At 35.1% G+C, this 12,336-nt stretch overlaps 1 protein-coding gene across 1 annotated transcript; it reads left to right on the top strand.

Annotated features, from left to right (window-relative positions):
* The first annotated feature begins 10,411 nt into the window (after positions 1-10,411).
* On the top strand, positions 10,412-11,808 carry LOC109568928 (olfactory receptor 51A4-like). The gene has a single exon (XM_019974285.2). It carries the CDS (start codon positions 10,810-10,812, stop codon positions 11,749-11,751), a length of 942 nt encoding a protein of 313 aa, XP_019829844.2. The 5' UTR covers positions 10,412-10,809; the 3' UTR covers positions 11,752-11,808.
* The last annotated feature ends 528 nt before the right edge of the window (positions 11,809-12,336 follow it).

The following is a 12,336-nucleotide window of genomic DNA, read 5'->3' as shown; positions in this document are numbered from 1 at the left end:
AGTTACCCCTGATGAACATAAGCAGAACCATCAGTATATGATACACCTTTCCTCTAATCTCATAGAGGAGATTACCTCTTACAGTTCTTATGTAAGAAACATTTCCCAGTAGTCAAAGGCATCAAATTCTAGAACAACAGTGTGTACCCCACAAGTCTGGTCATCTCTGACAAGAGCTTTGATGGATTTTCATTGAAGACACTAAAAAATTAAACAGCAAAAGAACAGAGAAAGAAATATTTACTATATATTATACAATAAAAATAGAGAAAATTCAGAGTAAATATCTATGGATTTTCATAAGCTTCCTTTCAGTAATGTTCTTGAATTAATTTATTGTTTCTAGGCTATCTTTTAATCCCTGACAGCTGATTTGGCCCTAAAGGCTCACCATTAATTTAACTTCATATTTATTTAATAATGTATAATATTTTAAATTGAAAATATGCAATATTTTAATAGTAAAATAAGCATGCATTATATGGAAAGAAGGAATGGAAAAGGGTACATATGTATATTCATTCCCTCTTTTATTCCCTCTTTCCATATATATATATATATATATATATGTAAGATGGAATATATATGTATATATACATAAAATAAAGTGAAAGTGAAGTTGCTCAGTCGTGTCCAACTCTTTGCAACCCCATGGACTGTAGTCCACCAGGCTCCCCCTTTCATGGGATTCTCCAGGCAAGAATACTGAAGTGGGTTGCCATTTCCTTGTCCAGGGGATCTTCCCCACCCAGGGATCAAACCCAGGTCTCCCACATTGCAGGCAGATGCTTTAATCTCTGAGCCACCAGGGAAGCCCCCAGTACATAAAATAAGGTCACTGTTATTTTTGAAGCTCTTTCCATATGCCTTCCCACAAAACAATATTAAAATACATTTACTTCAGACATCTAGTACCTGTCATGTGTATTTAATTAGTAATAATTTGCAATATATCCTCTTCATTTCTATGTATCATTTCTTGCTTGTTTTTTTTTTCTCTAAATGTGGTTTCTACATAATCACATTTTGCAAAATATTCTATCAAATATTACTGGATAATGAAGGTGTAGTACATATGTACAATGGCATATCACTCAGCCATAAAAAAGAACAAAATAATGCAACATGCATGGACTTAGAGACTATCATACTTGGTGAAGTAAATTAGACACAAAGACAAATATACTACCGTACCTCTTATAAGTAGAATCTGAGGGAAAAAAAAAAAAGGTACAAATGAACTTATTTATAAAACAGAAGTAGAGGCAGGGATATAGAAAAAAACATGGTTACCACGGGATAAGTGAGGGGAAGGGATATATTGAGAGATTGGGATTGACATATACACAATACTATGTATAAAATAGATAGCTAATAAGAACCTGCTGTATAGCACAGGGAACTTTGCTCAATATCCTGTAATAATCTATATGGCAAAAGAATCTTTAAAAAAGAAAAAAAAGAGTGGATATATATATGTGTAATTGAGTCACTTTGCTGCACATTTGAAATTAAACAACACTGTAATTCAACTATACATCCATAAAACATTTTTAGAAAATAGTAACTGTTTTCCTAATTTTATGATGCTTTGGCACCTATCTCTGAGAGCCCATAGCAAACCCATCAATGCAGCCCAAGGCATTTACCATCAGTGGCTTTGGCTTTCACTAACAAACAAGTTCTTTTTCCCTTTTGAAAATGCAATTTTAACATCTGGTTTTACTTTCCCTGAACAGTCTCCATTGTGCTTGCCTCTACTAATGCTGTGTATGCGATACCCTTGACTGATGGCGTTGGGCACAGAAGCTAGGCCCTATGGGATAACCAGCCCCTTCTGTTCTCTGTTTTATTTTAGCCCTGTCTAAGCCTATTGACTGTCCTTGTGAAGATTCTTCACTTGCCTCATCCTTTGAGTCTAGATATTGTCAACTTCATACATCTTCTCTACAATGTCTCAGCTTCTCCCTCATGCTTCTTTGTAGACCCTTAGTGTCTGACAGCTTAAAAACTGAAAGTTCTCAGGCTCAACAGTCTGTAATTCCAAAGAGAACTTTGGCCTGGCATCTATAATGAGGAACAGAAGGAAATACCAAGCAAACTTTCTCTTCCTGGAATAAGAAAGATTTGTCACTTTTCCGCCGATGCAGCCATCTCTGTCCTCTTAGAGTAGGACATCTCTCTGCTACTATTTTCCAGCCCCAAGCAGTTTACACTGAACCTTCGCTAGCTCTGTTGTCTAAGATGAAGCAGTCAGCCACTCACCATGTTCTGCATTTACCAGACAGGATAATTGTTCAACACATTTATTTTTGTTTACCTTCAAACAACACTTTTTGCTTAATCTGCAAAATCTATTAAAATATCTCATTGAATTTCTTTATTCTTCTTCCTTATTCAGAAATTTTGCTTTAATTTCTATTTAAATCTCAACTTATCAAAAGGCTCTAGATATTAACATAGAAGTACAAATATAGAATGCATACATACAAAGATTATATTGTGGTCATATTAGAAGGTGATTTATTTTCCCCATGCCAAAAATTATTCTATGCATTTTCCTTTTATTCTTCTAACCTTAATATAAATCACATTTTCTTTAATTCTCAGAGAAGTTACAAAAAGTAAGGTGAATCATTGTTCTTTTTAAAATATTTTTCTCCATGCTCTAGATCCTCTTAGTGCAAACTGCAGCTTTAGAAAACTTCAGTGATTGGCCAGTCCATAGATTTAATTTTGGGACAGGCGAGAATATCCCTATTTACACTCTATTTTTCCTGCCCTTTTCTCCTACTGACTCGCCTATGACGTGTTTCAGTTTTTCTCAGTCCCTTCATTATTGCCCTTTCTCTGTATATTTTCTTCTGCCATTCAATACATTTCATTAAACATAATTCTTTGGGTCATTTTGTTTACTTTAATGCAATTTAATCACAGTAAGGTGGAAAATAAATAGTAGAAAGAGACTGGACCAATGACAAGATTGTTTCAAAGGACAGAAAAGACTCATGGAATACAGTTACCTATTCCAAACAGTTAAGGGAGAACCACGGAGGATAAGAAAACCATTTTATTATAGCCTGTCTAGCATCTTGCCTACAGTCTTCAATTACTTGTTCACTGACCAACCTATCTTAAAATTGTTGATAAATATTGAAGTAGGATTTAAGATATGTCATATACTTCAAAATTGTTTACCTCTAAAGACAATGAAACTCCTGTTTTCATTCTTCATAAATTACACGTTGTTCTTTCAATGATTTTTGTTCTCTTTTATCTTTGTATCTTAAACTGTGCCAAAATCTACCCACTATTTATTTGTAATTAAAAATTTTTTAATTTACAAATAAGCCAATTATATCAATATGAATCCCTAATCATACAACCAGTAACTCATTTCCCAATGTTTCAGTTCCATACTGCTTTTCTCTGCCTAAACTTTCCTCCACTACAGGTAAAGTCACATTCTATTTTGGTTGCTTTCTCTATTTTTTTTCAGCCTTGCTATTATCTTTATATTTCTTCTCATTTCTCTTTGTATTTCTGTGCTTTTATTTTTTGCTCTCTTTGCTTTATTTCTCACCCAAGAAGACTTTTCATCTCTGTCTGAAGATCAAACTTGAATGGATTCCAGAGGCTATAATTTTGATTCTCCACATACCTGAGGTCTTGAAAACCTTTGATTCTGTAAATAGTGAGGCTTAAATGTTTATACCATCTCTATATATATTCCTGGTTTCACCTGAGATAGAAGCTTAGGGATTGGTTTCAGAGCCAAATGGATCCCTAGAGATGAAATGAATATAAACAGCCCTTAACTGTATTAAAAGCATGTGATCCTGAAATTTGTAAAAATGTGTCACTACGTTTATCCACATACCTCTCCCAGTCCTTTCAAATCTAGTTTTCACTTTTATAACAAGCATATGAGAAAAAATTCATGATAATACTCTAACCCCCTTCTGTTATAAGGTATTTCCTGCTTCTCACTGAACAGAGTTTTTCATTAGCTATGTGTTTCATAATCATACATTAAGCCTTAAGAGGATTCAAGTCTCCACATTAAGCTCTGTAAAGGCAAATTCCATTCTCTGGTTCATTACAATTTCCATAGTGTTTAGCATGGAGCAGTTTTCCAATCCATTCTTTTTCTTAGCTTATATCTTGGTTATCTACCTCTTTAAATGTATTTATAGATTTTAGAAACAAGATCAATTTACACAAGATATATATGGGGACATTTACTGAAATGTATTAAATCTATAAACCAATTTTGGAAGAATCGAAATTTGAATCCAAGAAATAGACCTCAATTAATTAAAGTTTTTATTTTTTTTCAGTGCTGTTTTATAGTTTTCTGCTATATAAAAATTTTACTACAGAAAACTCAATTAAATAGAGTTGGGAGACCAGAGTGGGGAGCTTTCCTGCCATAAAATGATATGAGAGCCCAAGAGGAAGAAGAAAAACTACTCTTCTTCCCTGACAAGGACTTAGCTAATGAAAAGTCATGGACTCTTTGTTTCCAATAGCTTTCCCATTTTCCTTTTTCTCTCTTGTAAAAGCTTTTTTCTTCCCTTGCCATATGGAAACTAGCATATGGCTCACCATGGTTGAAGACCCTGAATCACAATTTTCTGCTCATCCTTAACAAACTCATTTTGGCTGGAAAAATACTTGTCAGATCATTTATTTCAGGTCAACATTAAAAAGATAATATATATCTTATATTGTGCAAGTGCATGCCCAGTCACTTCAGTCATGTCCTACTCTTTGCGGTGTTATGGACTGTAGCCCGCCAGGCTCCACTGTCCACGGGATTCTCCAGGCAAGAATACTGCAGTGGGTTGCATTTCCTCCTTCAAGGGATCTTCCTGACCCAGGGATTGAACCTGCGTCCCTTTTGTCTCCTGCATTGGCAGGCAGGGTTCTTTACCATTAGCACCACCTCTTATATTAGATTTATTATTAAGTGTTCGTACTAATTTATCCTTATCTGAAGAGCATTTAAAATCATCTTTTTCTAAATCTTTGGTACTTATATATAAAAGTAAAATCAATTCATATTTGGTCTTTTTATGAAAAATTATTGTTTATTTTTATTTCTAATGAATAGTTTATATAACACTTAGGCCTTATTTTGTACCAATCACACTTTCATAAGTAATGCTAGCTTTTTTATCCCTTATTTCCAAACATTGTGTCTTTTACTATATTTATTGATGTTTTGTGACAGTCTCAGACTATTGATAAGCAGTGTTGTTTCAGACTGGCCCTTGTGATTCCTAATATAATTGCAAAGCACCCTCAACAAGAAACATCAGGCATAGTAATAATTATCAAAATGATAACTGCAATAGTAAGAGCAGCCACATTTACCAGTCTTTAAGTGTCACAAGCCAGTTGCATGAGTTCTTGTATTTTTCTTCATTTTATAGATTATGGAATTAAAACTCAGAGTTAAATCATTTGTCCAAAGTTGGGAAGCTTTAACTATTAGAGCATGAAGTTTTTACCTGTAATACATATATAGACACAAAAGAACACAAATAAATTTTATAAAAATTGCATGTGCTTAAGAAAACATGGATCTGACTACAGACCCGAAAGCAGCCACCATGATATAGCTCCAGCTCTGTCTAACCATTCTGCTTCATGGAATAAGGAAGCCTTGTAGGGCATTAACCATAAATGGCTCATGCATATGCATAATGGGAATTCCGTTGACCTCTCTGTGAATTAACTCATTTCAAGACTTACCTGTGGACTTTTCAGTCTCTGGGTACTGTTTCCTGATTTATCATTCCCAGAGGCCTCAGTTCTACTAAAAAGGTCACAGCATAGGAGAATTAGAATCATACTGTCATGATCAACCCTTGTGCCTAACAACTGGGACTGAAGTAGCTTCATCCTAAATTCATCTCTTGTTTTACCCTGATATGTAAGTATCTGAAAACTGTCATGTTCAAATTACGAATCTTATCAATGAAGAACATGAAGATGTGTATCTTATTCCTAATAAGCTGTTATGCTTTTACTGTTTAATAGCTGCTTCAGTCTCAGGATATACTCAAGACCTGAAACAGTCTGGGTAATACTACCATCCTGACTATACACATATCACTCTACTTTTAATACAAAGATCAAACAGTCTCATTTAGTAACTCCCATATAAATAGTGAACTTTATTCTAAATTTAAAGCCATTCTGTATGTGTTACTTAAACTACATTTTTCACATTTTTGAAAACAATAGAATTGGGTTGTTTAGGCTCTTCTGAAAGGAAAACATACTGGAAAAGTATCTGTGCTGTTTTCTGCTTTCCTCTAAAGTCTCTTAAAAAATAATAAAATAGCTTTTATAGAGAGATATAGTATTATCTAAAGAGAGTCATACTTTTTTTTTTTTTATAATTCAGGACAAGTAGAGGTTGATAATGATGAGTGTATTATGTGCTTTTGGAAATTTTCTTATTATTTTGTTTTCTCTTCATTAATCAGTAATCAAGTAGTTTTTAATTATGTTAAGAAAACTGATATGAGCAGAGTTATTTATAGGATATGGTATAGAAGGATTTATAACTCAAAATTCAAAGTGTTTAAATTGATTTGCTAGATAACATGTGGAAGAAAATTGAAAGAGGATCAGAGTCTCCATTTAGCCAAAAAGGAACAACTTAACAGTGTGGGGAGAGGCATTAGCAAGGAAGGCTGATGTTAGAGACTGAACCAGGTGAGGTTGACAGACAAACCAGACAAAAGAGGGGCCCCAGGCAGCAAAGAAACATTCTCTTTCAACAGCTCACTTAGCTTTCATAGTGTGACACATCTGTCCTGGAGACAGAACTTCCAATTTCTACTTAACAGCATGATTACACAGACCAAACAAGCTTGCATTCTTGCACAATATCTGTTGGAATAAAACTTTTTGTTTCCTTGAACATTTATCTCAATCCTTTCAGATTAGTGTCATGAGCAAATTTTGGGAATTGGAAGACCAAGTCTAACAAATAGCTCTCTGCTAGTAGTTCTATGACTTGACACAACTGGACTAGCGTTTAGGCAGACAAATATCACAACGGTATTAAGTCACTGTAACAAGTTTATTCATCGCCTTACTATGAATGAGTCTTCCAACATCTAAGGTGAGCAATATTCAAACACCTGCCAGGTCTTTTTAATGGATGTAATTTAAATTATCAAATCTGGGAACTCCTAAGTGTTTCTTTCTAATTGTCTTTCTCCTTGACATCTAAACCTTAAGGGGAATAACTATCACTAAAATGTTATAGACAGCCTAGAAATAGTAGTTTGGATAGAGGGAAATAATTATAGCAAGTTGGAGGTGGAGTCCAATCCAGATAATCCAGTTCATGGAGCAGCTGCAACAACTCAGAAACAATTGAAGATGGATTGCAATCATTAGAATTTGAGATTGCCAAAAAGAATAATAACAGAAAAGAAATAGTTAAGAAAGGGAACATGACCTTTTAAGAATTCTCCATCATGACAACAGGATTATAGTAACACAATGGCTGAAGATGTAATTAAAGATAAGAAGAGTAGTACCTAAGAACTGCCTGAATATTTCAAATCTGAGGAATATTATCAAATCCCTCATAACAAGGATTGATGATAAACTTGCAATTAGCTCTATTGTATTTTTGGACAAATTTGTACCTTAATTCATTATTTTCCAAAGAGCACATGAACAAGTAATTCTCAACAAAATTAATTTTTCCCAAACATAAGCATTAACAAATTATATTTCTAAAATTGTATCTAACGTTTCATGGTGAATTTTACTCAGTGTGGTGAGCTGAATCATATATGTAAATTTCCACTACACATGAAAACATATAGCAAAAATAGATATAATAAAAATACATTGTTTTGCTCCTTAGGTCAGACAACAAATATAAAACACATTATAGATAGATAGATAGGTAGATATTTTGAGATGCAATATAAAAACATATAATTGTGTTGAAACTGAATCCACAAACCCACTTGACTCCTGCTATAGAGACACATTGGTGGTTGGCAGCTCAGCACCTATATGAGACTCAGTGCCTATAGTGCCTTGTGTTTGACAAGGAATCAGTTCAAAGTACCAAGTTAGTAACCCACATGGAGGGTAGAAATACCTGTTGTCACAACATGAGTGTGCTCCCAATAACCAGCTAGGTCTTGAGATTGTTGGGGAAAAATGGGCAACACTGCACTTAATTCTCCTTTGAAATAAGATCCCTTACCCATTATAAAAAGACATTACAATTTACAAACTTTAGGAAGTCAGAAGAGCCAACTACTACATCTAATCATGGAAAAGGAACAAAATAAATCAAGACAGAAACAAGGAAATTTCCACTCAAGATGGGATTATAAGTAGAATTGCAAAACAAAGATGAAGACTAATACTGACAAAGATATTCTACAATTTCAATAATAAGAATACTTACCCATGAGAAAAGAAATAAATCAAACTAGAGATGAATTTTGAAATTAGGCAACCTTACTATTCTCAAAAAATTAAAGACCATAATAACAATACAAATAAATGAAAAATTATTGGGGGAATTGGTATCTATAAATTAAAATTGAGGATTATTAAAATAACTTTTATTTAAAAAGAAAAATAGAATAAATGAAATAAAACTCAATAGTTGTTAGAGACCAGACACAGATAAAGACAGAATTAGTAAATTAGACGGTAGTACTAAAGAATGCACCAAAATGCAACATAAATAAAGGAAGAGTTTGAAAATATGAAGCAATCTAACTAGTAAGTTAGCTGGAAAATTTTGAACTTTTTCAAAACTGTTCTAAAACTGATTGTAGAGATGACTGTGAGACTCAGTAAATATACTAAAAGCCACTGGATTTTACACTTTAATTGAGTGAAATGTATAGTATGTGAATTATAACTCAATAAAACTGTTATTAAAAAAAGTTATTACTAGACAATGTTGAAAGTTATAATGGCAGAGGACATTCAAAACTGAAAAATCAGGTTGAAAATATCAATCTCCAAGTAGAAGATATTAATTGTAAATCTCTACCCATGTGTTTTATATTGAACTGCAGAAGATCAATGATAAAGAGAACATTGTAAGGACTAAAAAGAGGAAGAACACTCCAACTAAAAGGAACATAAGACTATGTGCCAGCAACAAATAGATGTCCATAAAGAATCGATTCAGGAATGTTTTTTGAAGGATTTCTTTACAGAGGTGTATACAGGGTAGGAGCTTCTCGGGTGGCGCTAGTGGTAAAGAACGCACCTGCCAATGTAGGAGGCTTAGAAGACAGTTTGATCCTTGGGTCAGGAAGATCCCCTGGAGGAGGGCATGGCAACCCACTCCAATATTCTTGCTGGGAAACTTCCATGGACAGAGGAGCCTGACAGGCTACGGCCCATAGTGCTGCAAAAAGTCAGACACGGCTGAAGTAACTTAGCCTGCAGACTTGCATAAAGGATCAAGGGGAAGAAAGATGATGAAGGAACATTCAGAACTGTGGTAGGAGGAGAAAATACAAAAATAATCAATATAGTCTGATAATGGTCTTCTATGACAACAATTTATGGTATTTTTCTATATGACTGCTGTGTGTGTTAGTTGCTTAGTCGTGTCCGACTCTTCGCAACCCCATAGACCACAGCCCACCAGGCCTCTCTGTCCATGGGATTCTCCAGGCAAGAACACTGGGGTGGGTTGCCATTTCCTTCTCCAAAAGGAACTACAGAAAGAAAGAAAGTGAAGTTGCTCCGACTCTTTGCGACCCCATGGACCATAGCCTACCAGGCTCCCCCATCCATGGAATTTTCCAGGCAAAAATACTGGAGTAATCATTAAGAAAGAGAGAATAGTGATAGACAGTAAATGATTCTATAAATAATAACAACAATGTAAAATCTAAAAATAAATTTTGCAAAAGATATAAAATTCTCTGTGGAGAAAAGGACCAAATTTTTTGAGAGAACTAAAAAAACTCAAGGAAAAGAAAATGAAACCCTTGTTTTATATAAGAAGACTTGGGAAAATACATTGTCTCTGAATTTTATGTAAATTCATTGATGTTTTAATGACGTCCTTAACAGTGGCTGCTGCTGCTGCTGCTGCCTCTAAGTCACTTTAGTCGTGTCCGACTCTGTGCGACCCCATAGACCGCAGCCCACCAAGGTCCCCCGTCCCTGGGATTCTCTAGGCAAGAACACTGGAGTGGGTTTCCATTTCCTTCTCCAGTGCATGAAAGTGAAAAGTGAAAGTGAAATCGCTCAGTCCTGTCTGACTCTTCGCGACCCCATGGACTGCAGCCTACCAGGCTCCTCCGTCCATGGGATTTCCCAGGCAAGAGTACTGGAGTGGAGTGTCATCACCTTCTCCACCTGAACAGTGGAGAGTTTATATTTACATAAGAAAAGCAAAAATCTCAAATTCTTTATTTGGAAAATAGATAACTATATGTAACTATATTCGTTTGTATAAAATATTTTCTGTATGACTATTTAGTTGAACTATCAGTCCTTGTGTTGAATGTATGTCTGTTATAAACTATATCTCTTGTAGGTTTCAATTTGTTTTCCCTTTTCTCAGTTTTCATCTTTAGTTGGATATTGACATCTAACTCTATATGTATCTATTTTTATCCATTTAGGTTTATACTTGAGAACTATATGAATAGCACTTGGATTCACAGGACCTTAAATGATGGCAATAGGCTAGAGTCAGGCATTTGAGCCAATCTGTTTTCATCACTGCAGAAAGTGTTTCCTGGGCCTCTCATCTTGATTTCCTCATATTCTGGTATGTCTATCTTCAACACCTCTGAAACTGATATCGCTACCTTCTTCCTCATTGGAATCCCAGGGCTGGAGTCTGCCAACATTTGGGTCTCCATTCCCATCTGTCTCATGCACATTGTTGCCATCATGGGGAACTGCACCATCCTCTTTTTCATAAAAATGGAGCCTTCTCTGCATGAACCCATGTATTATTTTCTATCTATGTTGGCTGTCTCTGACCTGGGACTGTCCTTCTCCTCTCTCCCTACCATGCTAAGAATATTCTTGTTCAATGCTCCAGGAATTTCCCCCAATGCCTGTATTGCCCAAGAGTTTTTCATTCATGGATTTTCAGCTATGGAATCATCAGTACTTCTCATCATGTCTTTTGATCGCTTTATTGCCATCTGCAATCCTCTGAGATACGCTTCTATCCTAACCAGTACCAGAGTCATAAAAATAGGCCTTGTCTTTTCTCTCAAAAATGTTTTGTTGATCCTTCCTTTCCCTTTCACTCTGAAACATCTAAGATACTGTAAGAAGAATCTCCTTTCCCATTCTTACTGCCTCCATCAGGATGTCATGAAGCTGGCTTGCTCTGACAACAAGATTAATGTCATTTATGGCTTGTTTGTGGCTCTCACAGGCATCCTAGACATAACATGTATTTTCATGTCCTACATGCTGATACTTAAAGCAGTGTTGGGCATAGCATCACAGAATGAAAGGCTCAAAGTCCTCAATACATGTGTTTCCCACATCATTGCTGTGCTCATCTTCTATGTTCCCATTATCTCCCTATCTGTCATCTACCGGTTTGCCAAATACAGTTCCCCAATGGTTAAAATCCTCATGGCTGATGTATTCCTGCTGGTACCTCCATTGATGAACCCCGTTATATACTGTGTGAAGAACCAGCAGATAAGAAATTTGATTTTAATGAAACTGTGTCAAAAATACAGCTGACAGGGGTTCTTAACCACAATGTAAATCCAGTCAGTACAGGACATGGAGCAGCATAGTTAATCAATCACACCATATATTAACCACTTTACAATATACAATATCTTCTCTCAATGTGTTTATTAAGACTGAAGACTCAGCCTTCCTGGTTAAGGATTTAGGATTGAGTTCTTATGTAAACATAAAATGTTCTAAGCTCTCTTTTCACTCAGCTTTCCTTACTAGCCTTTTGAACACAATATACACTTGCCATTTTGATCATGTTTAATGTAATATTCTATATGTGTATACAAATGTCTAGTAATTAGAAGTGACAGAGGATTGAGTCATTTAAAATATCCCTTTTCAATACACAGTTTTTCACTTTTATGATGTATACCTGTGCTCTCAGGAACTGAAATTGAGAAGGGCAATTACAGTGCACACATGGAGCCAATAAGACAAACAAGTATGCATGTATGCAGAGTTTACAAGAATACTTTAATTCATTTATTTTGTTTTACTATGTCTTCGATGAGCATTAAGATATCATTTTCTAAGTTATATAAGGCAGAAAGTTTTCTGTATTCCAGGTTTTACCTAAGGCCA

This window comes from Bos indicus, chromosome 15 (assembly GCF_029378745.1).
Source record: "Bos indicus isolate NIAB-ARS_2022 breed Sahiwal x Tharparkar chromosome 15, NIAB-ARS_B.indTharparkar_mat_pri_1.0, whole genome shotgun sequence".
NCBI classification, from domain to species: Eukaryota; Metazoa; Chordata; class Mammalia; order Artiodactyla; family Bovidae; genus Bos; species Bos indicus.
This window is presented reverse-complemented; position numbering and strand designations above follow the sequence as displayed.